This window comes from Chiloscyllium plagiosum, unplaced genomic scaffold (assembly GCF_037043375.1).
Source record: "Chiloscyllium plagiosum isolate Xiang-an unplaced genomic scaffold, Cpla_swu_hap1 HiC_scaffold_26, whole genome shotgun sequence".
Taxonomy (NCBI): domain Eukaryota; kingdom Metazoa; phylum Chordata; class Chondrichthyes; order Orectolobiformes; family Hemiscylliidae; genus Chiloscyllium; species Chiloscyllium plagiosum.
The window spans coordinates 17,386,498-17,413,641 of NW_028270164.1; the positions used below are offsets into that span (position 1 = coordinate 17,386,498).

The 27,144-nt window shown below is 40.9% G+C and overlaps 1 protein-coding gene across 1 annotated transcript; it reads left to right on the forward strand.

Annotated features, from left to right (window-relative positions):
- The first annotated feature begins 5,122 nt into the window (after nucleotides 1-5,122).
- taf8 (TAF8 RNA polymerase II, TATA box binding protein (TBP)-associated factor) lies at nucleotides 5,123-27,144 on the forward strand. The gene is made up of 9 exons (XM_043716556.2): nucleotides 5,123-5,243; nucleotides 8,171-8,268; nucleotides 12,301-12,460; nucleotides 14,037-14,135; nucleotides 15,309-15,371; nucleotides 17,547-17,671; nucleotides 19,593-19,740; nucleotides 21,849-21,991; nucleotides 26,313-27,144. Exons 2-9 carry the CDS (start codon nucleotides 8,191-8,193, stop codon nucleotides 26,451-26,453), a joined length of 957 nt encoding a protein of 318 aa, XP_043572491.1. The 5' UTR covers nucleotides 5,123-5,243; nucleotides 8,171-8,190; the 3' UTR covers nucleotides 26,454-27,144.

Below are 27,144 nucleotides of genomic sequence, written 5' to 3' on the forward strand. Positions count from 1 at the left end.
CGTCGTGTTGCTATGGTCTGGCGATGGAGGAGTCCAAGGACCTCCATGTCCTTGGTGGAGTGGGAGGGGGAGTTGAAGTGTTGAGCCACGGGGTGGTTGGGTTGGTTGGTCCGGGTGTCTCAGAGGTGTTCTCTGAAACTTTCCGCAAGTAGGCGGCCTGTCTCCCCAATATAGAGGAGGCCACATCGGGTGCAGCGGATGCAATAAATGATGTGTGTGGAGGTGCAGGTGAATTTGTGGCGGATATGGAAGGATCCCTTGGGGCCTTGGAGGGAGGTAAGGGGGGGAGGTGTGGCGCAAGTTTTGCATTTCTTGCGGTTGCAGGGAAGGTGCCGGGAGTGGAGGTTGAGTTGGTAGGATATATTTCCCTCCCCTCCCCTATCAGCGTTCCAAAAAGACCACTCCCTCCGTGACTCCCTCGTCAGGTCCACACCACCCACCAACCCAACCTCCACTCCCGGCACCTTCCCTGCAACCACAAGAAATGCAAAACTTGCGCCACACCTCCCCCCTTACTTCCCTCCAAGGCCCCAAGAGATCCTTCCATATCCGCCACAGATTCACCTGCACCTCCACACACATCATTTATTGCATCCGCTGCACCCGATGTGGCCTCCTCTATATTGGGGAGACAGGCCGCCTATTTGCGGAACGTTTCAGAGAACACCTCTGGGACACCCGGACCAACCAACCCAACCACCCCGTGGCTCAACACTTCAACTCCCCCTCCCACTCTACCAAGAATATGCAGGTCCTTGGACTCCTCAATCGCCAGACCAGAGCAACACGACGGTTGGAGGAAGAGCGCCTCATCTTCCGCCTAGGAACCCTCCAACCACAAGGGATGAACTCAGATTTCTCCAGTTTCCTCATTTCCCCTCCCCCCACCTTGTCTCAGTCAAATCCCTCGAACTCAGCACCGCCTTCCTAACCTGCAGTCTTCTTCCTGACCTCTCCGCCCCCACCCCCACTCCGGCCTATCACCCTCACCTTGACCTCCTTCCACCTATCGCATTTCCAACGCCCCTCCCCCAAGTCCCTCCTCCCTACCTTTTATCTTAGCCTGCTGGACACACTTTCCTCATTCCTGAAAGAAGGGCTCATGCCCGAAACGTCAATTCTCCTGCTCCTTGGATGCTGCCTGACCTGCTGCGCTTTTCCAGCAACACATTTTCAGCTCTGTACTAAATTGCTCTGCAATGTTCAGGGATGTGTAGGCTCGATGGATTAGGTATTGTAAATGTGAGTTTATAGGGTGGGGCCTGGGTCTGGATACAGCACACTTTGGACGGTCAGTGCAGACTTGATGGGCTGTCTGGCCTCTTTCTCTAGTGTAGGGGTGCTGTGCCTGGACAACATTTCTCCCTCAGTTTCCACAAGGCAGTGATTATTAGATCATTATTACTTTGCTGTTTGTGGGAGCTTGCTTCATGTAAACTAGTTGCTGTGTTTCCTACATCACAATAGTAATGACACACAAAAATAAGTCTTGTACTTCCACTGGCACGGTGATTCAGTGGTTAGCACTGCTTCTTCACAGCACTAGGGTTCCAGGTTCAATTCCAGCCTCAGGTCTGTGTGAAGTTTGCACATTCTCCCCGTGTCTGTGTGGGTTTCCTCCGAGTGCTCCAGTTTCCTCCCACAGTCCAAAGATGTGCCGGTCAGGTAGATTGGCCATGCTAAATTGCCCATAGTGTTAGGTGCATTAGTCAGAGGGAAATGGGGCTGGGTGGGTTACTCTTCAGAGGTTAGGCATGGACTTGTTGGGCCGAAGAGCCTGTTTCCACACTGTAGGTAATCTAATAGTACCTTTACATGGCCACCAGATTCCTCAAAACACTTTACAACCAATGAAATTCATTATCCTTCTCTAAATACAATGAGGCTGTTTACTTGTTCAAACTTTGTCTATTATTGATTGTATATAAACATTGTTTGCTCAACTTCTTATTGCAATTAAAGTTGAAAAAAATGATAAAAACTGAAAGAACTACAGGTGCTGTAAATGAGGAAGGGTCACTGGATCCAAAACATTAATTCTGATTTCTCTTCACAGGTGCTACCAGACCTGTTAAGCTTTTTCAGCAACTTCTGTTTTTGTTTCTGAAAAAGATGATAGGTTATAATACGAAATGAAACTAACCACATTGACATACTGACCTACTGATTATGCTATTCCACTCTATTTATGCAATACAGCATTTTTTGGGGGCAATCTGCCACCAATATCTTTTTTTTGAAGTAAAGCTAATACAGAAAAACAAAGTTGTTCCTAACCGTGGGAGACAAACACAGAACAATAACTCAATCCAATCCTCACTTTTCATGTTATTTTGTGTGACACCTATGGCTCAGCCGGTAGCAACCCTGCATTAACAGACTATGGGTTGAAAGCCTATTCCAGAGTTTAAACACAAAAATCGAGTGTGAACCATCAGTGCAGTGTTGAGTGAGTTCTGCAACGTCATCTTTCAGATGAGATCTTAAACTTAGATCCTGTCTACTCTCTCAAATTTCCTACATTACAATAGTGACTGCACTTCAAGAGTTTATTGTCCGTAAAGAGCTTTGCAATACCTGTGCTCATGAAAGTGCAAAGTAGATATCTGGTCGGCATGGACAGGTTGGACCGAAGGGTCTGTTTCCATGCTGTACGTCTCTATAACTCTTTGACTCTAAATGCAACTGTGATCTGTGGCTCAGTTGGAACACTCTTGCCTCTAAGTCAAAAGTGTCTGAGTTTAAGTCTTCATCTAGGACTCAAGTGTCAAAACAAAAATTGCCACTCATGAGGTGGTATGCGAAATAATTCCATTAAGACCAGTATGCCATCACCAAGTCAGCCTTTATGCATAATTGCAAAGTACATAACACTGTCCCAGTTAGCACAGAACAGGCTGACACTCCTGTGAGAATGAACAGAACCCCGCTGACACTCCTTTTTTGTCTCTGTTTTTTTTTTCCTGCTTTTTAGCACCCATGTCATGTGTGCAGGTGTAGGACATGTTGAAGAACAACAAGTGCATAAATATTTATTTATATTCTACCACCCAGAAGAAAGGAAACACCAGAGTGGCCAGTGACAAGCAGTGCCCTTCTCGACAAAGAGCAATGCTGTGTGATTAGACACTCCTTTTTATTTCTGTCAGCCAGGGTTCCCTGATTCGACCAGGTTAACAGCCCCAGTTGGGGAACTCATATTAAACTAAGTCTGCCTGGGTGACCTCATTCCAATCATTACAGTACGAACTTTTGGAAGGTGCTAGCTTTCTGATGAAATGTTGAGCTGATACCTGTGTCTGCTCTCCCAAATTGACTGGTGTGCTTTATTCCGCATAAGACGTATGAGCAGAAGTAGGCCTTTTTTTTTTACATTTACATTACATTACAGTGTGGAAACAGGCCCTTCGGCCCAACAAGTCCACACCGACCCGCAACCCACCCATACCCCTACATTAACCCTTACCTAACACTACGGACAATTTAGCATGGCCAATTCACCTGACCTGCACATCTTTGGACTGTGGGAGGAAACCGGAGCACCCGGAGGAAACCCACGCAGACACGGGGAGAACGTGCAAACTCCACACAGTCAGTCACTTGAGGCGGGAATTGAACCCGGGTCCCTGGCGCTGTGAGGCAGTAGTGCTAACCACTGTGCCATCGTGCCGCCCACATACATACATTCTACCATTCAAACAAAACATGGCTGATCTGATAATCCTCAACTCCACTTCATGCCTTGTCACTGTAAACCTTGATAAGAAATCTCACTCTTGAATATAACTAATGACCCAGCCTTGATGGTCCTCAATAGCAAAGAATTCCACATGTTCACATCCCCTCCACATCTCCCCCCCCCCCGAGGGAGAGTTAAAATCCACATTACATCAGGTTATACTCCAACAGATTTATTTGCAAGTACAAATGCTGCTCTTTCATCAGGTGGGGGAATCAGAGGATGCAGAATTTATAGTAAATGAGAGAGAAAACAGTGGGTGGCACGGTGGCACAGTGGTTAGCACTACTGCCTCACAGCGCCTGAGACCTGGGTTCAATTCCCGCCTCAGGCGACTGACTGTGTGGAGTTTGCACGTTCTCCCCGTGTCTGCGTGGGTTTCCTCCGGGTGCTCCGGTTTCCTCCCTCAATCCAAAGATGTGCAGGTCAGGTGAATTGACCATGTTAAATTGCCCGTAGAGTTAGGTAATGGGTAAATATAGGGGTATGGGTGGGTTGCGCTTCGGCGGGTCGGTGCGGACTTGTTGGGCCGAAGGGCCTGTTTCCACACTGTAATCTAATCTGATCTAATCTAATCTAAAACATTTCCATGCTGTACACCCTAATGACTACATTCTAAAAGCATTAGGATGTGGATTTTACTTTAAATCTTAAGGGGAATGGACAGAATAAATAGGCAAAGTCTTTTCCCTGGGATATGTAAGTCCAGAACTAGGTTTAAGGTGAAAGGGATAAAATGTAAAAGAGGCCTAAGGGGCAACTTTTTGATGCAGAGGGTAGTACGTGTATGGAATGAGCTGCCAGAGGAAGTGGTGGAGGCTGGTACAGTTACAACATTTAAAAGGCATCTGGATGGGTATATGAATAGGAAGGATTTGGAGGGCTTGCAAGTGGGACTAGATTAGGTTAAGATATCTGGTTGGCATGGATGAGTTGGACTGAAGGTGAAAGTGAGGACGGCAGATGCTGGAGATTAGACAAAAGTGAGGACTGAAGATGCTGGAGATTAGAATCAAGATTAGAGTGGGTGCTGGAAAAGCACAGCAGGTCAGGCAGCATCCGAGAAACCGGAAAATCGACGTTTCGGGCAAAAGCCCTTCATCAGGAGGGCTTTTGCCCGAAACGTCGATTTTCCGGTTTCTCGGATGCTGCCTGACCTGCTGTGCTTTTCCAGCACCCACTCTAATCTTAGTGTGGTGCTGGAAAAGCACAGCCGGTCAGGCAGCATCCGAGGAGCAGGAGAATCGACGTTTTGGCCAAAAAAAGCCAGGGTCCGTTTCCGCGTTGTACATCCCTCTGACTGCTTGGTGCGAGTGATGTGTGAGGCTGGGAGGACTGGGCTGCAGTTCCTGCTCAGCCAGTGCAGGGGGCAGTCGAGGCTGCGCTGGGGGGCGGCGGAGCGGAAGCGGTTGAGAGGAGCTGAGGCGGCGAGCAGCTTCAACCTCCATCCCAACGGCGTGTAATTCATTCGGACCTGAAGCCCCCGACCGCCCTGAAGGCGAACGTAAGTGTGAAATTTGCATCGATGCGGTCTTTTTTTTTTAGAAAAAACACGATATTTTAATCTTCATTTACTTTAAGCTGGTGTCCAGGTCAGGTGTCTCTCGAGTGTACAGGCCTCAACTCATCCTGAAGCAGAAATAAATGCCTCAGCTTTATAAAGTCACATGCTGCTTAATGCACTCAATATCTCCTTCTTAAATTTTAAATTTAATGTGTTCGTCGGTGTTGGCTTATCTTTTTTGATTGCAGCAAAACATTTTGCTTAAAAACTCTTCCAAACACAATTATTTACTTTTTAAATGTTTGATGCATTAAAAGTAAGCACGTTTCAGGTAAATGCCTTTTAAAAATTGTATATATTAGCGGTTTTGGTGCGTCACATTGCAAGTGTGAAATGATTTGTGATCAAAGGCTGTAAATTCTATCTGTCTGCTTATTTAAAAGGAGGGTTTGCAGTGCAGTGGGTGGTGCCCCTGCCTCTGAGCCAGACGCTCTGGGTTTGAGCCCTTTTCCAAAATTTGATGGCCCAGGAAGGTATATTCATAATGCAGTCAAAATGCAAAATCTGGACCCCAAACAGCAGTGGAAGAGATTTCTGGACAGCCATATGATGGAAAGAAGATTGAAGCCTCTACCCATTGCAATCTGGGAGTTCAGAGCATAACTAGTATGTAAAATAACATGTTGCCACACAATGTGGACTCCATTGAGCTGTAACAGAAGCCATCCTGAGAAGTGATGAATGATTTCACTTCTTCTGTGTTGATTGTTCACACCTAGATTTTTTGTGGCTTTTTTTAAGGAAAAGAGATAATGGCAGATTAATAATATATTGTGTTAAGAGCATGGAAAAGCATTTTCAATAGATAATGTAACAGTTGTGTGATATGTTTCTTCTAATATAGCAAAATATCTTTCTAAACTTTAATTGTGATTGGAAGTTGTATGAGCTGTTTGGACAAGTGAATATTGTGTTGCCAGAGTCTTACCAGACCATAGGGACTGGTGGTGATTTAACCTGAGGGCCACCAGACCTCAGGTGAGGGAAGAGGTTGAGAAAGAGAGTCCGAGGAGAAAGTGAGGTCTGCAGATGCTGGAGATCAAAGTTGAAACTTTATTGCTGGAACAGCACAGCAGGTCAGGCAGCATCCAGGGAACAGGAGATTCGACGTTTCGGGCACAGGCCCTTCTTCAGGAATGCCTTCTCATTCCTGAAGAAGGGCCTGTGCCCGAAACGTCGAATCTCCTGTTCCCTGGATGCTGCCTGACCTGCTGTGCTGTTCCAGCAATAAAGTTTCAACTGAGAAAGAGAGTCCTTCATGGTAACCTCAAACCGGTGATGGCAATTGAACCCACGCTTGGAAAGAAAATCACCTATTTGAAGGGTTTATCTGATGCACTTGACTCTCAGCTAGCACTTTGTACTTACATTTCTGTCTCAAAATGGCATCCAAGAAGGATGTGGTTTCTCAGATCATTTGTACCTTGCCACAGACATATCCACTTGATTTATGGAGCGTGTAGTTGGGTGCTCAGGTGTAGTGGGCTTCAATAAGACAGAATGTTTTCATTGTCCCAACAGTGGTATTTTGAAATGATTTTACAACATTAACTTGCTGCAAAGCATTTAACAATTTTGACATAGCTAATATGTGTTGATGCAGTGGCTCTGTAATTAAGTAATTAGTAATTAAAAGTACTTTGAGAATCAGTTTAATTCACTGTATTGAAGTGCCATTCTATATAATATGCTGGAGGTAGGTTTGAACAACAATCTCTCACCTGTGAGTGACCAAACAACTATGTAACAAATTTAAAGGCAATTTGGGATGCGAAACAAATGCTGACTTTACCAACAGGCTTTATATTCCCATGAAAGAATAAAATAAGTGTTGTGAGTTGTAAGTGAGATGACAATACTTTTTTTTGACCACCTGTTCCGTTCCTCATGGGCAACTAGTAATTATTCCAAATTATTAAATGCGAAGAGTGCTAAATGCTGACAATGAGCCGACATATGGAATAGCACCTTAATGTGTTCCTATAATAATTCAATTCTTATTTTGTATGCAGCATTTCCAGTAGTGCATTTCGTGCTCACCAGTTGATAACAATGTTATATGCTGCTTCATTGCACTTATAATGGATAGAGGCAACTTTTTCAGTATTTAATTCTTATTGAAAGCTAGAGAAGGTGGAAGAAGGAGCCTTGTGCTAGGCAGGTATGAAATCCCATTTGGTATTTTGGTAGCTTTGTGGGAAGATTTTTTTCCTTATTTATTTTGCATTTCTAGTTGATTTGCTTATATTTTTTAAATATATGATGTCTTGCAGCTATTCTCCATTCAGAGTGAAGGCAATGAGACGTGTGCTGATTTTTGCTGGTTTTTCATTTTGTGTGGGTGCGACTGATCCACTTGTTTGGAAGAGTTTCTTTCATTCCAAGTGAGAGGGGAAAGATATAAAAGAGACCTACGGGGCAATTTTTTCACACAGTGGGTGGTACGTGTATGGAATGAACTGCCAGAGGAAGTGGTGGAAGCTGGTACAATTGCAACATTTAAAAGGCATTTGGATGGGTATATGAATAGGAAGGATTTGGAGGTATATGGGCCAGGTGCTGGCAGGTGGGACTGGACTGGGTTGGGATATCTGGTCGGCATGGATGGGTTGGACTGAAGGGTCTGTTTCCATGCTGTACATCTCTATGACTGTATTGCCACTGGCTACAAAGAGCAAAAAAGACTTGAGACTACAAGCTGGACCAATATATAATGTTCATGGGTTCCTTTAGGCCTTGCTTATACCAGATGCAAACCTACCTTTGCCAGTCTAAAGTAATGTATTGCATATGTAAAAATGAAAGTTAGGAGGTATTGATTGAAAGATCAGCTTATTGGTTGTTAACAAGAAATATCTTTGTTTCAGACAACCATTTGATTGCCAAAATGACTTCGGCTTCTGTCTCTGACACATATACGTCAGCTGATGCAACCTGCAGAGTCTCGGTGGAAAATGTTACCCAGGTAATGTGGGCATCAGAAGTTACTTTGAATCTGTGACAATCTCTGTACAGGCAGTCCCCAGGTTGTGTTTCGTTTATGAATGTGATTGTAAGTTGATTTGCATGCAAGTCAGAAAACAACTAATATAAAATATCCATTTGTAAGTACCAGCGAATGTTTGCATGTTGGATCCTTAAATTTAATATTAATATGGAATCTCGCTAATAAGTACAAAGCATTCTTAAGATGTACATTCGTAGATCAGGAACCACCTATATGTTCAAAAATTAATAATTTATAGATGAGTCCTAATTGCGAAGTAAATGCTTGGGTTTCAGCTCCACCTGGTGGCTGGCTGAAGCTGCTGTGGGAAAGACATGGTTTGTGCATTTTTACTGTCCGTCACCTCACAGGCAATGGAACAATGCTTGAAGATGAAACAAAGTGGGCCAAATAAATGAAACTTAACTAAATGTTTTGTATTTTCAACTATAATTTGTATCTTTTATCAATTCACTGATGTACATCATGACAATCTATTCAATTATGGAAATGTTATTTTTGAAATCTGTTGATTTGGTTCCATGTTTCAATATGGATGCACTTTATTTTTTTAAATGTTGCTTATTTTGAATTCATGAAATTACATGCAACTAAATATTTTAGTACACACTATCCTCTGAGTTTTTATTTATCATTTTTATCCGCTGAAGTCTTAATCCTGCTTCTAGCTTGAGGGTTCTGGATTTAGGAAACTAGTACTTGAGAGCAGAAGTAAGCCATTTGGCCCTTCAGGCTTGTACTTTCTATTCAATAGGATAATGACTGATTTGGTTGTTGTCTGGGCTTCAATTTCCTGTCTGCCCCTCATAACCCTTGACCCCCTTTTTTTTTACCAATAATCTGTCTGACTCAGCCTTGAATACATTTATCGATGCAGTCTCTCCTATCCTGTGAAGAAGAGAATGTCACATTCTAATCACCCTTTGAGAGAAACAGATTCCTCTAATCTCTTTATTAAAATGAAAACTTAAACTACGTCCCTTAGTTTTAATCTCTCCCACATTTCCCTGCTTTTATATGCTATTCCACTTGGAATAAATCCTATTCCATTTGCTTTCCTAATTTCTTGCTGTACCTTTGATTCGTGTACTAGGACACACCGATTCCATTGTGTTTGCGTTTTTGCATTTTCTCTCTGTTCTTTTAAAAAAGGCTAATGGTTTTTTATTCTTCCTGCAAAAATAGAAAATTTATTTTTTCTGCATGTTATTGCTCTTGCCAAAGTTTTGCTTGCTCAATCTATCTCTGTCCCTTTACAGACTCTCGCTCTTGTTGACAATCATCTTTGCTGCTGATCTTGTTGTTACCCACAAATGTAATTACAATGCACTCAATCCTTTCATCCAAATCATGAACATACCTTGTAAGTAGTTGAGGATTTAGCACTGATGTCTGTGACACAGTTTCATTTTGCCAAACAGAAAATGACTCATTGTCAGTTTACTGTTAGCTAATCAATTTTTTTTAGCTGAAAATGTGATGCTGGAAAAGCGCAGCAGGTCAGGCAGCATCCAAGGAGCAGGAGAATCGATGTTTCGGGCATGAGCTCTTCAGGAATGAGGAGAGTGTGCCAAGCAGGCTAAGATAAAAGGTAGGGAGGAGGGACTTGGGGGAGGGGCGTTGGAAATGCGATAGATGGAATGAGGTTAAGGTGAGGGTGATAGGCCGGAGTGGGGGTGGGGGCGGAGAGGTCAGGAAGAAGATTGCAGGTTAGGAAGGTGGTGCTGAGTTCGAGGGTTGGGACTGAGACAAGGTGGGGGGAGGGGAAATGAGGAAACTGGAGAAATCTGAGTTCATCCCTTGTGGTTGCAGGATTCCTACGCGGAAGATGAGGCGCTCTTCCTCCAGCCGTCATGTTGCTATGGTCTGGCGATAGAGGAGTCCAAGGACCTGCATGTCCTTGGTGGAGTGGGAGGGGGAGTTGAAGTGTTGAGCCACGGGGTGGTTGGGTTGGTTGGTCCGGGTGTCCCAGAGGTGTTCTCTGAAACGTTCCGCAAGTAGGCGGCCTGTCTCCCCAATATAGAGGAGGCCACATCGAGTGCAGCGGGTGCAGTAAATGATGTGTGTGGAGGTGCAGGTGAATTTAATTTTTTTATCCAAGCTAATATGTTATCCCCAAACCAGCTGTAATCTTGTGACCAGCTTTTGATGTGGTGCCTCATCAAATGCCTTGTGGAAGTCCAAGTATGCCAGTTATATCCACTGACTTTACTTTTCCAAAAAGCTTTAGTACATTAGCTAAAATACAATTTCTCTTTCACAAAGCCATGATTGCTGTTTGATGATGTAGTGATATTCTGAGTATCCTGCATAACCCTCGTAATGGACTCTAACACATCTTCGATGATGTTAAAATTAGCACAACACCAGGTTATAGTCCAACAAGTTTATTTGGAAGCATTAGCTTTCGGAGTGCTGCTCCTTCATCAGGTGGTTGTGGATTGTAAGGCACAGAATTTATAGTAAAAGTTTACGGTGACGACAGAACAGCAGTCTGAAAGCCAGTCCTTCCAAATAAACCTGTTGGGCTATAACCTGGTGTTGTGTGATTTTTAACTTTGTACAGACCAGTCCATCACCGGCACCTCCAAATCACATCTTTGATGATAGATGTTTGGCCTAACTGGCCTATAGTTTCTTGCTTTCTTCCTCTCTCTCCTTGGAAAAAAAGGCTTTGCCATTTTCAGTTTGGCTGGGACCTTCCAGAATTGAAGGAATTTCATCTTTTAAGATCCCAGGCTGCAGACCATCCGGTTCTTTCAAGTTAAAGTCATCTTTCAGTACATAACTAATGCTATCCTTGATCAATAGAACCACTTTGCCATCTTTTCTTAGCATCCTGTCATTCTGATATATCCTTCAACAGTGTCCAGTGTTAAGGTCCCAGCCTTGCTCACCTTTCAATTTTATCTTTATACTGCCAATTAGGTCATATGTATTTATCCATATCTGTTCTAAACGATCACCCGATTATTACAAATGCTGCATGCATGTTTTGCCTTGTCAATTGGGACATTTTTTTACCTTTATGTATTTTATTCCTTCCTGTTACATTCTGGTAATCAATACCCAAATTGCTGTTCTGCTTTATTTCTTGGTTGTCTTTACCATATGTTTTCTCACTTGATTCCTTCTGCTCCCTATTTAGTTTAAAGCTCTGTTCACTGCCCGGGTATTTGATTTTCCAGAACTATGGTTCAAGTGTAGGCTGTCCCATGGGTACAGTATTCACTTTCAGCAGTACCGTTTCCATACCCCAATAATGAAACCCACTTCTCCCACACCTATCTTTGAGTCATGTACTTATTTCTCTAATCTTATTTGCTTTACGCCAATTTGCTTGAGGCTCAGGCAACAATCCAAGAATTATTACCTTTTGAGAGTCAGCTTTTCTTATTTGGCCTCCAGCTATTCACACACCCTAAGCAGAGCCTCTTTCTTAGCTCTTTTGACATTATTGGTACCGGCTTGTAACATGATATCTAGATCCTCCCCTCCTACTACAGTTCTTCTGCAACCCAGAGCAGATGACCTAAACCTTGGGCAAGCACTGTAGCTGCCTGGACTCTTGTTCTTAGATACAGTGAGCTTTGCCTATCCTTTTGACTGTAGTGTCCTCGCATATCATTGCATCCCTATTTTTCCCCTGTGTGAATGACTTGCTTTGCCATGGTGACTTGGTCAGTTCATTTATCCACCCTGCAGCTCCTACTCTCATGCAAACAAATTGGAAGAAGCTCAGAAGCAGTTGAACAATTGCAAAGAGTAAATCTCGTGTATATCCACCTCTGGGTCCCACTGTCTGCCTCACTTATTGTCATCTTCTGCGCCCTACTGCTGATCAAATCTAAGGAGTCTGACTAATTCTTGGAACAAAGTGTTCACATAACTTCTCCCTCAATACTTTGCAATGCCTGAATGTACTTATTGAACAGTGTGTGGAATATTCGTATGTATTGTCTACTCAGTTCTATGGGTTTTATTTGCTAGAAATCATCGAGTTCCAAAGCATCAATGTCCCCCTCAGATAACTATTATCTGGCACGAAGGCGGACACTGCAGGTGGTGGTTAGTTCCCTACTAACTGAAGCAGGTTTTGACGCAGCAGAAAAGGCAGCTGTTGAAACACTGACTGAAATGCTGCAGAGCTGTGAGTAGAAAATAGTTGGCTTTGTTTAGTATTGTTCAGTTTTTAAAGCGACAGATAATTCCATTAGTGCAAAGGTTATTTTATAGTCCAGAATTTTTTAATGGTTTGTTGATTTAGTTGTTAAAGATGGACTTTGTTTAACAAAGGACTGGAATCTCACAGAGTCAGCTGGGACATTGGAGTGGTAGTTAGGAGGCAGAGATCTTAAGACTGCATCTTGTTAATAAACTACTATTAAGGAGGAAAATTATTTTGTTTCATACTTTACTTTTTGTCTTGGATCCTCTTAACAGAATCACTGAGGATTTGTTTTCAAATGAAGAACCTTTGATTTTTCTTTTAGCCCCAGCTGTGAGAATCCAGACTAGAAACTCAAGCATGTCACAAACCACAATGTTTAAGCTGTAATTTTGTTATAAGTATTTTAGGATTTTCTTCCCAACTTGGTGAAAGTTGTAGCAGAAAATCTACCTTCACCTGTGGGGTGCCATGTATTGTTGAGCTTTCAAAGGTCTCTTTTTCACATTTTAATGCAAAAGGTTATGTTTTTTTTAAAAATTGTTCTCAATTGGTGTAAAATATTTGGCTTGAGAATTATTTTCTAAATGTTTTCATTCCGTTGTCCTCTTAGTTGCCCATGTGCTGTTCCCCGTCTCTGACCACCCCCACCCAACAAATCGTGCTCTATTTATTCTATGATTCTATTTTACTTTGTAGTCGATTTGTACAAATTCAGCATTGCTTTAAGTATCTTCAGTCACACCTGTAAGCAGCCTTAGTGTCATATGTTTGTTGGGTATGACTTAAACTGTCGTATTTACTTTTATAATAACCTAACCTGGGTATGTCGCAGCTGTGTTATCTTGTGAACAGAATCAGATATTTTATGTCTTTGGCTCATGTACACCTGCAGTGTCCTCCATGGTGGACCGAGTTTGTTTTGAGACAAAACTGACTCTGTAATTACTGGGCTGTACAACTCCTGTAGTATGGTGAAGACAAACCAATTTTGATGATTGTGTTCACGTAATTCAATCGATATAATCCATCTCCCCCCCCCCCCTCCCTCCCCCCCGACCCACACTGATACAGGCTAATTGTGTGACCAGTCACCACCAGGATTCAGGTGAATAGAGTCTTCACAGCAGCATGAATCTTTTTGATGTTAAATCCTATTTTGTTGTCCAAGACACACTGATTCGGGCATTGTCTGAATCTTAATCTGAATCACTTGAGTTTGGAGTAAAGTTTCATAACTGAGATGCTGGCTTTTCCTGATTTTTCTGAACAGATTTGTCTGACCTGCAGAGTATCTTGAGAGGTCTCTGCCTTTTTCTCTGAAATATGGCAAAACCACTGCAAAAACAGTGTTCATATTGTTAAATTGACGAAACTGTAAAGAGAGTATTATCATTTACCTGAATAATAGCGAATTAATTTAGTTTGTATTTTAACAGTTTTATTGGACATTTTTATTAAGTAAGCATTGCATAATAGAGGGATAGAGAAGTATGTGCAATGTATTTTGCTCCTCAAACACTGTTTTATTTAAGTAGGAACTTCTTTTCTCCCCTAGATCTGTCTGAAATTGGTCGAAGTGCTAAAGTATATTGTGAACATTCAGCGCGAACTCAACCAACCTTGTCAGATATTGTGGTTACTTTGGCAGAAATGGGTATGTTCTATGTTGTGCTCAAGTGTTGACCTAGTTTGTTAAATTTACCGAATATTTTGTGCAACTTCTTAAACCACAAGAGCCCAAAGTTACAGCAGTGAGAAGTACCTAATTTGCAGGGTTTTATTTCAAAAATAAATTGGTACCAGTAGTTTAAATGTTTTGCAAGATAAATGTGCTTGTTGCAGTGAATATACATTGGCATTGCATCATTATCGATTTGATAATCATACTTTTTTAAAATTACGTAGCTAAAATGAAACTTTCCACTCGTATGATTTTATGATCATTGTGCTGACTGGTTTTGGTTTAGTGAACCCTTAGTGATATTTCTACTCTTTTTTTTAATAGCTGCATTTATGTAGCAAGCTACTTTCTCTTCAGGATGTGGCACAACTCTTCACAGCCAATGGTTTGCTTTTTGTTGTCTGACAACATTCTACATGCAACAGAACGCGAGACAAATGAACTAATAATAGTTTTCTGCCCTAATCTTTAACTGCTTCTTGACTAAGACATTCTAAAACTGGTCCAAATGTATTCAAGGATAGTACATAAACTAGAACCAGATCTATTATAGCCTCTTGGCCACGGAACGGGATTAGAAATCAAAAAGAAATTAGTTCAAATTCTGTAATAGCAGTTGTGAAATTGAATTCAATATATCTGTTCATTTATGCCCAATCCCCAGAAAATGTGCTGAATTACAAAAACCGAACTGGCTCACAGGCATGCGCCAGGGAATCTATACTTGGTTTGACCTGCACAGATGTGAGTAATTCATGATGCACTGAGGGATAGGTGATTTTAAAAACTTTCTTTCCCATGTCACCAACATTCCAAGGCAATTTTTTTAAACTGTTTTTACCACTTGGTACTAGATTGCAATTGTAGTTTTGGTCAGCCAGTTTGGTTAGTTATTTTTTGACCAGATTCAAAATAAGATTTGTACTCTTCTTTCTAGAAAATTGCAGTAACTCAATTCCATACTGCATCACTGCTGTGATAGCTTGACTGTTTCACTTTCTGTGCTACTGAATCTTGTGGTCTTTCAGCAAAATTGATAAATGGTGTTGAATTGCAGTTTTATGCCTGCTGATTTGAGTTACTGAAGAATTGCTGAGAGTATGGCCAGCTGTCCTTTGTTTTGATTTTTATACTCTTATTCTTCAGGTTTTAATGTGGATAATATTCAGGCTTATGCCAAGCGATCACAGAGAATGGTTATTACAGCTCGTAAGTATGTTTGCACCAAATGTGAGTTATAGAGTATTATGACCTTTCAACACTAGGGAAGGGATTGTGTAAAAAAAAAAAGCTGCTGTTCAGCAGAGAAAGAGATCCATTGCATCACATTAGGAATTCCGAGTTTGTCACTGAATAGATTTGACCCCAGGAACTCTCAATCCTTCAAGTAAAATTGAGAATTGAACTTACATTAGAAATTGCATGCTGACTGCAGGAGCCAAAAGAAATAACAGTTTTTTTTCATTTTGTTATTTTGAATTTTTCATTACTTATAACCATTTCATTTTATCTCGTTATTTTATACATGCTCTCCCAAAAGTCTTAAACTAGATTGTATTTTATTTTGCGTTTTTATGTGGCTTCACTCCTTTCTTGATTATCTTAGAATCAAAAGTATCAAGGATTTATTCAGCCTGATAATTGTGATGTTTTCTGGTCTTCTCCAACCTTTAGTTTTATTTCCTATTACTAATTATATGCCCGGTGCGTATTTGCAGTATCTTCTGCAAGCAAAAGGTCATTTGCAACCTGTGTCAAAATGACAGTGGATGTCACTCTTTCACCATTGACTCTGCTGATGTTAGTTTATCTGCCAATCTAATGTTAAACCCATGATGAGTATTACAATTCTACAGTGCAACTTAAGTTGCGTTTTATCCACTTTCCTGGTGTACTCAGCATTCCTGTTATAACTTTTCTTGATAATCTTTGATTATACTTCCAGAAAGCATTTCAAGATAATTGTAGTACTGTCAGTTGCAAATAATTTGCCAAGATACCATCGACATCACCTTACAAACCCATGACCTTTACTAGGGCAAAGAGTGTATGGGAATATTGCCACATGCAAGTTCCCCTCCAAGCTGCATTAATTGCTGACCTATTTCCAAATCATGATGATGTCTCTGGGTCAAAATCCTGGAACTGTCTTCCAAATGGCACTGTGGGTGTTCTTACATCACAGGACTGCAGTGGTTCAAGAAGGTGGCTCACCTTCTCAAGGATAAAGTTAAAAATCGCACACCAGGTTATTGTCCAACAGGTTTATTTAGAAGCACTAGCTTTCAGAGTGCTGCTCCTTCAGCTACCTGGTGACGGAGCAGTGCTCCGAAAGTGCAGCGCTCTGAAAGCGAGTGCTTCCAAATACTGTAAACCTGTTGGGCTTTATCCTGGTGTTGTGATTTTTAACTTTGTCCACCCCAGTCTAACACCGGCTCCTCCACATCATGGGTTCTCAAGCATGGTTAGGAAAGAAGAATAAATGCTGACTTAGCTAGTAAGGCCAACGCCCTATGAAAGAATAAATAATTAAAAAGTCTGGCATTTGTGAAAAAATTAATTTGAGGGACTAAGAATATTGTACAAAAGGTATAATTTTGAAAAAGCATTTTTCCTGGAAATGTGTAATTAAAATGTATCAATGCTGATGTAAATATTTATTAAATTAGCTAATTTTATGTTAGTTTCTTAATTTTGCTTTTAGTATTGTTAATATGGATAGGCTTTGACAAATGAGAAGCTTCATGTCTCCATCAGCCCCCACTAATTTGGCTATAAGAACTTGTCAAACTGCTCTGCACCTTGAGGTGGACTGATGTTTATTTAGCGTGTATGCATTAGATTGGCTATTGTTACAGAACATTTCTGCAGGCATTGATGCCATTCACAGTTAAGTAAAATGCAGAAAAGAAAACCACACCCAGCTTGATTTGTTTCCCACTGATAAGCTTCTTGGCAAAAGGAATCTAATTACATTACCAGCTAAGGGCAGCCATTGACCATGCAGCTTTTCACTTACAACTTTCTGCGCTGATGTTCTTTGCCCATCTTTCCTAAACATTGGTTCTGTTATCATGTCTAATAACACCCCTCTCGTGAAGCAGTTGGGTGATCGATCTTCATTTGTGTGTATGTGATCACAAGTGGGATATTTGACGTTTATCCTAACCCACTCCTCAACCAATGTCTATACATATATACTCTGTTACTGGCCCGGATCTTATTCGTTTGTATTATTACTTTCCAGTGTGAAATCTGTTAAAATACCAAACATGCTTTTTGAAGGTGGTGGGACAGAACAGAATCTCAAGACTACTAAAGCCAGTTGTAATTGTATACCCTGCTGAGGTAGTGATCAATTTATAATTTTCTTTTCCCTTTAAGCTCCTGTTACTAATACTCCGGCACCCCCCAGAGCACTTTCTACAGGACAGAAGAGAACACACCCTTCGTACATCCCAGGACATTTTCCAGAGTTCCCTGATCCTCACACCTATATAAAGACGCCTGTAAGTGCAAAGCTATATGTTTGGCATTGTGTCCTGCCTCACATCTTTAAGAGTTTAGTAAGCAACATAACCAATCACAAATTTGAGGGTTGATTTGAAATTCTGAAATTTATGGCTTGGTATGTGGATGTTAAAGGCTTGTGTGTGTGCCACTGTGTTAATGCAAGACTCACTTTGCAGAAGAAGCACTAGTTTGGAGAGGAAGCATTGAGAGTGCAGCAATAAAGTGAATTAAAAAGTGGGCATTTTAAATTATGTTTGAAATAATTAACTGAATGTAATGAGAGCAGAGTTTTGTGAAGTTGTTAAAGCAAAATTGAGAGTATTCTGCATATTTGAAATTAAAAAATCCAGAAAAGAAAACTCCGATTAGAGTTAGCTACATCTCGAAAAAACAACTGACTGAATGAGATTTTGTAGTAGCAGGGCAGCTTCTTTCACATATTGCATGGCAAACGTCTGAGCAGGTAATAGTGCAGCAAGACCTGCGTGAACAAGGCAAGCAACCATGTAACCCCTTAGGTGGTCAGATTGAAGGATTGAGAAACAATAGTGCAAAGACTTAGAAGGAATTGTGAATTAGATGGGTAAATCCAAAGAAAGGGAAAGAAAGCTGGGATTTGGCAAGGATATTATTAAGCTGAAGAAAATTCAAAAGAGATTTATCAGAATGTTGCCTGGAATGGAGGATGAGAATTATAAGGAGAAAGTGAGGTCTGCAGATGCTGGAGATCAGAGCTGGAAATGTGTTGCTGGAAAAGCGCAGCAGGTCAGGCAGCATCCAGGGAACAGGAGAATCGACGTTTCGGGCATAAGCCCTTCTTCACTCTGCTCTCATTACATTCACAGTTAATTATTTCAAGCATAATTTAAAATGCCCACTTTTTAATTCACTTTATTGCTGCACTCTCAATGCTTCCTCTCCAAACTAGTGCTTCTTCTGCAAAGTGAGTCTTGCATTAACACAGTGGCACACACACAAGCCTTTAACATCCACATACCAAGCCTTTCCTGAAGAAGGGCTTATGCCCGAAACGTCGATTCTCCTGTTCCCTGGATGCTGCCTGACCTGCTGCGCTTTTCCAGCAACACATTTCCAGATGAGAATTATAAGGAGAGGCTGAGTATACTAGGACTTTTTTCACGAGAGCGTAGGAGGTTGCGAAGTGACCTTAAAAGTTTATAAAATCATGAGTGATATTGATAAGGTGAATTGCAGGTGTGTTTCTCAAGGGTGAGGGATTTCAAGATTTGGAGCATATTTTTAAGGTGAGAGGAGAAAAATTTTAAAAGAAAATTTAATTGGGGCAATTTTTTAACACAGCGGTTTGTGTGGGGAATGATCTTCCAGTGGTGGGTGCAGGTGGAGTTACAACAGATAAGTACATGAATAAGAAATATTTTGAGGGATATGGACCAAGAGCAGGCAGGTGGAACGAGTTTAGTTTGGGATTATGGTCACCATGGACTCGTTGGACTGAAGGCTCTATTTCCATGCTCGCTGACTCTATTTTTCTTGAAAATCATTTAAAATTTTTCCATCTAAGAGCTCAAACAATACCTGAAGGAATGAAACTCCACACTTGCCCATTGCTTCAGGTTGATGACCTATTATCAGAACATAGGTTGGTGTTTTAAATTGTTTTGATTAACAAATCAGTTTATCCCCATTTGAGTTTTGAGAAATTGCAGATTAGCACCATTAGGACAAGTGTGTTTATCAATTTTTAAAGTGTATTTGTTTTAAGCAAGTGTCATTTTTGAGCAATTTTTTTTCAGATATTTGATAAGGTCAGGTAGTTGTATAGATTAAAAGAATTCCAGGCAACTAAATTGAGCTCAGATATGATATTGTTCAGAACATTGGCAGGGAGAAGATAATAAAATGTGTATACTTAAGTGCATTTTCCTCTGTTGTTAGACAATCAGAGAGCCAGTTTCTGATTACCAAGTGCTGAGGGAGAAAGCTGCGTCCCAGAGAAGAGATGTGGAACGAGCTTTGACCAGGTTTATGGCCAAGACAGGAGAGACTGAGAGTCTGTTCAAAGATGATGTCTCAACATTCCCATGTAAGCTTGTAGTTTTTACTTTTGAACAAAATTACTTTGGTAGAAGAAGGCATGTTTCTGTGGAAAAGAGCATTGGTGTATGGAGAAAAGGGTGCTGCATGGTCTGAGACTCTCCCACAAAGGGAAATAACCTCTCCACATCTATACTTCCAAGTCCCCAAAGAATCTTGCAAGTTTAAATAATGTTATCTTTCATTCTCCTAAACACTAATGAATACAAGCTCAGCCTACCAACCTCTCCTCATATGACAGTCCCACCATACCTTGGATCAGCCTAATGAACCTTCTCTGGACTGCCTCCAATGCCACTTATAAAGAACAAAGAAAATTTACAGCCCGGGAACAGGCACTTCGGCCTTTCAAGTCTGAGCCGATCCAAATGTACTGTTTAAACTTGTGGGTCAATTCTTAAGCATTTGTATCCCTTTGCTCCCCACCTACTCATGCATGTGTCCAGAAGCATCTTAAATGAATCTACCGTGCCTCTACCGCCTCTGCTGGCAACGCGTTCCAAACGCCCACCACCCTCTGTGTGAAGTACTTACCGTGTGTATCCCCTTTAAATTTTCCACCTCTCACCTTGAAAGCATGACCTCTCGTTATTAAATCCTTCACCCTGGGAAAATGCTTGTCTCTATCCACCCTGTGTATACCCTTCATGATTTTGTAAACCTCAATCAAGTCCCCCCTCAATCTCCTTTTTTCTAGTGAAAATAAACCTAATCTACTCAATCTTCTTCATAGCTAGCACCTTCCATACCAGGCAACATCCTCGTAAACCTTCTCTGCACCCTCTCCAAAGCGTCCACATCCTTTTGGTAATGTGGTGACCAGAACTGTACACCGTTATCTATTTCCTTAAATAAGGGACCTAAACTGTTGACAGTATTCCAGCTATGGACTTAATAGCACCTTGTGTAGTTTTAGCAATGCCTCCCTGTTTTTATACCGCATTTCTTTCAAAATGAAAAATCAGCATTTGTCTTTCCATTACTTGGTAAAATTGTTTGTGAGCTTTTGATGATTTATGCACAAGGACTCCCAAACCCCTCTCTGCTATATTTTTCTGTAGTTCTTTCTTCATTTAAGTAATATTCAGCTTCAATATTCTTACTGCCAAAATGCATCATATTTGCTGACATTAGTCTATCTACCAAGATTTTGCCCATTAGTGAAGCCTGTCTATATTCCTCTGCAGACTTTGTTTCATCCTCACCACTTGCCTTCCTACCTATTTTTGAGTTGGCTGCAAAGTTGACTATATTACATTCAATTTCTTATACAAATCATTAATATATGTTGTAAATAAGTGTAGTCCTTCCATTTGTTACAGGTTGCCAACCTGAAAATATCCCATTACCCCATCCTATCATTTAGCCAGTCCATGCTAATATACTATTTCTAACACTATGGGCTCTTAGCTTATTAGAGTACCGCACATTAGACTACTTATCAAATCCCTTCTAAAAATCCAAGTGTATTTCATTCATGCTTACTCTTTATGAATAGGGTAAATAGATAAGGTCTTTTACCTGGGGTGGGGAAGTCCAGAACTAGAGGGCATAGGTTTAGGGTGAAAGGGGAAAAATTTAAAAGGGACCTAAGGGCACCTTTTTCATGCAAATTGAAGGGTCTATTTCCATGCTGTATGTCTCTATGCCTCTATCTATCTACTTTATTACCCTCTCAATGAATTCTTATAAATTTGTCAGGCATGATTTCCCTTTCATGAACCTATGCTGACCCTGCTTGATCATACTATGTATTTCTAAGTGCTCTGCGTTTCCATTGTTTATAATAATACCTTTAATATTTTCCCAATACCAGATATTAAGCTAACTGTCTTTTAGTTCCCTGTTATTGTCTCCACTTCTTAAATAACAGAATGAGCCAAGTGCTCTCTTTCTGACTTTGTGATTGTAAATGTCTGTTACGCTTAAAAAAATGTTGATTAAAAAACTTGAGAAGTTTGCAACTAGCAGTGTAAAATCTCTCTGTACCAATATTTTATAAAGTAAAGTTCATTGTCCAATTATAAATAACTAAAAATCAGATGCATAATCTCTGAAATTGTTTTTATTTAAATATTCTTTTTCACACTTTTAAAGTGATTGCTGCGCGAACAACCACAATTCCTTACCTAAATGCCTTGCTACCATCTGAGCTTGAGTTGCAGCAGATGGAGGAGACAGATTCCTCAGAACAGGATGATCAGACTGATACAGAGAACCTTACACTAAATATGAACTCGGTATGTTTTAAATATGCTTTATAGTTTTTTTTCAAAATGTTGACAATGTAGATTATTTACTTATGCAAAGGTTTTACAACTTGCTGTCATGCCGTTCCACCTTGTGGAAAGATTTAGAGCTTTTTTGCCATTTGTCGGATACTTAATTGCGCAGAATAGTTTAGCTGTGTATCTTTGAGCAACCTTAATAGATACTTTTCAGCCATTCTTTAAGGGCTATCTACTGAGACAAACTTTTAACCATTGTTTGTGGTCTCTCCTAATGTGGCTTGTTATAAATGTTTGTGTGCTAACACTCAAAGTGCTATGGGAATGAATGTGCTAAATAAATTCAAGTAGGCAGTCATAGAGATGTACAGCATGGAAACAGACCCTTCGGTCCAACCCGTCCATGCCGACCAGATATCCCAACCCAATCTAGTCCCACCTGCCAGCCCACGGCCCATATCCCTCCAAACCCTTCCTATTCATGTACCCATCCAAATGCCTCTTAAATGGTGCAATTGTACCAACCTCCACCACTTCCTCTGGCAGCTTATTCCACACACGTACCACGTGAAAACGTTGCCCCTTGGGTCTCTTTTATATCTTTCCCCTCTCACCCTAAACCTATGCCCTCTAGTTCTGGACTCCCTGACCCCAGGGAAAAGACTATGCCTATTTACCCTATCCATGCCCCTCATAATTTTGTAAACTTCTATAAGGTCACCCCTCAGCCTCTGACACTCCAAGGAAAACTTCCCCAACCTGTTCAGCCTCTCCCTATAGCTCAAATCCTCCAGCCCTGGCAACATCCTTGTAAATCTTCTCTGAACCCTTTCAAGTTTCACAACATCTTTCCGATAAATTGTGATTTAAACCCACATCGGTGTATACCAAAATTGTGAAGAGAACACTTGGGCAATGAACTTAATCAAATTTAGAAAATGGCAAATCAAATATAATGTGGAAAAATGCAAAGTTCATTTTGGAAGGAAGAGCAAATGAACAATATCTTTTAAATGGTGAAAAACTGAGGAAAGCTGCAATACAAAGGGACTTGGGGGTATTTGTGCATAAAACACAGAAATCTAACAGCTAATCATGAAGGCTAATCTAATGTTGACCTTATTTAAAGAGAGGAATTGGGTACTGTCGATACTGGAGACGAGGCACTGTTGCCTCACATCACCAGGGACCTGGGTTTGATTCCTGCCTCGGGCGACTGTCTGTGTGGAGTTTGCACATTCTCCCTGGGTCTGCGGGGGTTTCCTCCCATAATCCAAAGATGTGCAGGTTATGCTAAATTGCCCAGAGTCTTGGGTGCATTGGTCAGGGTAAATATAGGGTAGGTGAATGGGTCTGTGTGGGTTATTCTTCGGAGGGTTGGTGTGGACTTGTTGGGCTGAAGGGCCTGTTTCCATGCTATAGGGAATCTAATCTAATCTAATTAGGGTAGTGCTTGAAAAGCACAACAGGTCAGGCAGCATCCGAGGAGCAGGAAAGGCTATGGAAGGGCTTTTGCCCGAAATGTCGGATTTTCCTGCTCCTCGGATGCTGCCTGACCTGCTGTGCTTTTCCAGCACCATTCTAATCTTATTTAAAGGTAGTTTGAGAATTAGAGTAGGGAAGTCTTACTATAGCTGGACAAGATGCTGATGAGACCACATGTGGATTACTGAGTGCCATTTGTCACCCTTATTTAAGGAAAGATACCATTTCATTCAATGCAGTTCAGAGACCGTTCACTAGGATGATCCCTGGTATGGGAGGGATGGTCTTAGGAGCAAAAGCTAAGCAGGTTGGGACTCTACCTCTCATTCTTCTGAACTCTAGTGAGTATATTCTCATTGAAACACAGGACTCTTAAGGGGCTTGACAGTGTAACTGCTGAGAAGTTCCTTGCCCTCATGGGAGGGTCTTGCACCAAAGGGCATAGTCATAGAATAAAGGGGTGCCAATTTAATACTACAATGAGGAGGATTTTTTTCTAAGAGTTGACAGTCTTTGAAACTCCTTGCCACAGAGTCCTTTGGGGATAGAGTCCTTGTTCATATTTCTTGTGGTCTTCTCATGTAAAAATATTAAACCTGAATACTTCACATCACTATATACTGTGGAGAAGTACATGGAAGTTAGGAAAATAAGTACTGATGTCTTGAAAAGTGTCCACCTAACAGAAGAGATGCTGGAGGTTTTAAAATGCATAAAATAAATCGCTAGGATCTGCTCAGGTGTATCCCAGAACTTTGTGGCAAAACGGGGAAGTGATTGTTGGGCCTGTTGCTGAGGTATTTGTATACCTGTAATCAACAGCTGCAGATGAGGTGATGGGAGGCTGGATGGTGGCTAATGTACTATATTTAAGAAAGGTGGTAGGGAAAACTCAGGAAACTATGGATCGTTGAGCCTGAGGTCAGTGGTGATCAGCGGTGGCAACAAGGATCGGTGCTGAGCCCACTGTTTTTTGTCATTTACGTAAATTATTTGGATGTGAATCTAGGAGATATGGTTAGTAAGCTTGCAGATGATACCCAAATTGGTGGTGTAGCGGGCAGCGAAGGAGGTTATGTCCGAGTGCAGTGGGACCTTGATCAGATGGGTCAATAGACTGAGGATTGGTCAATGGAATTAATTTAGATAAATGAGGTATTCCATTTTGGAAAGTCAAACCAGCGCAGGACTTATACAGTTAATGGTAGGGCCCTGGGGAGTGTTACTGAACAAAGAAACCCAGGGGTTCAGGTCCATAGTTGCTTGAAAGTGGAGTCTCAGGTAGACAGTTTTGAAGATGTTTGGAATGCTTGCCTTCATTGGTCAGTGCATTGAGTATAGGAGTTGGCACATCATTACAGGACATTGGTGTGGCTACTTTTAGAATACTGTGTATGATTCTGGCCTCCCTAATATCAGAAAGATGTTGTAAATCTTTTCTGAATTTTTAACTTTAACAAGGATGTTGCTGAGATTGGAGGGTTGAAGCTCAAGGGATAGATTAGATTAGATCACTGAGTGTGGAAACAGGCCCTTTGGCCCAACAAGTCCACACCGACCCGCCGAAGCGCAATCCACCCAGACCCATTCCCCTACATTTACCCTTTCTCCTAACACTACGGGCAATTTACCATGGCCAATTCACCTAACCTGCACACAGTCAGTCACCTGAGGTGGGAATTGAACCCGGGTCTCTGGCGCTGTGAGGCAGCAGTGCTAACCACTGTGCTGCCCAAGATATGCTGAATAGGCTGGAGCATTTTTTCCTGGAGCATCAGAGGCTGAGAGGTGACCTTCTGGAGGCTTATAAAATCATGAGGGGCATGGATCGTGTGAATAACCATAGTTTTTTTTCCCCCCAAGATAAGGAAGTCCAAAACTAGAGGGCATATGTTTAAGTTGAGGGGGAAAATATTTGAGACCTGAAGGGCAACTTTTTCCACACAGGGTGGTGCATATATGGAAATAACTGCGAGAAGAGTTGGAGGAGGTGGGGACAATTATAACAATTGTAAGGCATCTGGATAGGTACATGAATGGGAAAGGTTTAGAGGGATATGGGACAATTGCAGACTCCGTGGGACTAAATTGGTTTAAGATATCTATTGATGTGGGCAAGTTGGACTGAAGGGTCTGTTTCTGTGCTGTGTCACTCTTAACTCTATAAAGTAATATTATTGACAGATATCATTGATATTAGAGTCAAATGACACTATCACAATACTAGTTGAGGCAGAGACTAGTTGAAGCATCAGTAATGGCAAATGCAGCAGATCCAGGATCAGTTAGAGTTAGTCCTGTTTTTTATGGCAAAGTATTTTGCTGTTTCTTTCAAAAGATCCCAGCCCAAAATTTGATGAGGCCCCATTCTGTTAACCATTTTCTGGTTAAGTTGTTTGGGCTTCAATGCAACCACTGTTATTGGACGAGCATTCTGCCTTTGACCTGTCTCTTTATCACAGGTGAAGGCAGTATTGCCTCTTTGGATAATCTTTCATGAGTAAATTTTAAATATTGACTTTTTTAATGTATGTTAATAGTCCATTGTTATTATTTGATCATGGACAAATTTGAATAATAATGAAATATCAAGTTGAAGCTTGATGTTTGCTTATCTCCTTGAGTGATAGTTCTCCACTCTGTAATAAGGCTATTGCATTGTATTATTTCCCAGGTAGTTTTATTGTCTTTTGTTAATTTAAAGTATGTTCAAAACTATTACTATTAAAGGACAGAAAAGTGGAAATATTCCTCAATGCTGACTGAATTCTAAATGCAAACTAATGAGTCATTTTTTTGCAATGTTGGCCATGTTAAATGTTAATAACAAAGCACTTTTTTTAACTAGGATGAAATGTCTGCTGAAAAGGAAAATACCATATTGCAACAAAGCTCAGGATTATCTAACAGTAAGAATAATGAAGAGCCGATGATTGACAATCCATATCTAAGACCAGTCAAAAAGCCCAAGATCCGTAGGAAGAAATGATATTCTGGAAACAATGCAGGAATGATTTGAGTGAATGCTATGCATTGTAATAACACAGCTATTTGAACTGAAGAAAAATGTTGATTTGAAAACTGTCGTCTTCATTGTAAAATATGAAAAAGGAATCTCAGATCTAATGGAGTCATGGTTTTTAATCCTGGAAGATATCTTACCATAACCAGGCCAATTTGGTAACTGTCACATCTGGATAACCAGTATCTGAAGCCAGAATCTGTTGCATTTCTGTTCTGGTGGAGCAAACACACTTCTGTTGCTAGTTTTAAAAACTATTTGAACTTCATTTCAGTGCAGCTTATGAACATCTTAAGATCTTTGGTCACATCACATAGATGAAGGCACACATTCAAGTGTGATAACAAATGACTATTTCTTCAACGTGACCGTTTGCAGTGGCAGTTATTTATTGTTGATTTTCCTGTTCATTGTAGATTATTTGCAGGTTCAACCAGAGAAAGGGTTTTTATAACACTTCACATCTCACATATTGTATCGCTTGGCCCTCTTCATTACAATATTTTTCACACTATTTGCCATTGCAGCTGGTTACAGAATATTTAAGCATTACAGCTGTCCCACAAACATGTTGTGTGCAGCAGTTATACAGTTTAATGTATATAAATATTTCTTCTGGTTTAAAAAAATAAATCTTGTTGAACTATTTAACAAAGTG

Bases quoted from the DNA above. Each gene is read 5' to 3' on its own strand.
- taf8 (XM_043716556.2), top strand. From the start codon at position 8,191: ATGACTTCGGCTTCTGTCTCTGACACATATACGTCAGCTGATGCAACC. The intron at 15,372-17,546 runs GTAAGTATGTTT...TTTCCCTTTAAG, and splicing joins GAGAATGGTTATTACAGCTC to CTCCTGTTACTAATACTCCG. The intron at 17,672-19,592 runs GTAAGTGCAAAG...CTCTGTTGTTAG, and splicing joins ACACCTATATAAAGACGCCT to ACAATCAGAGAGCCAGTTTC.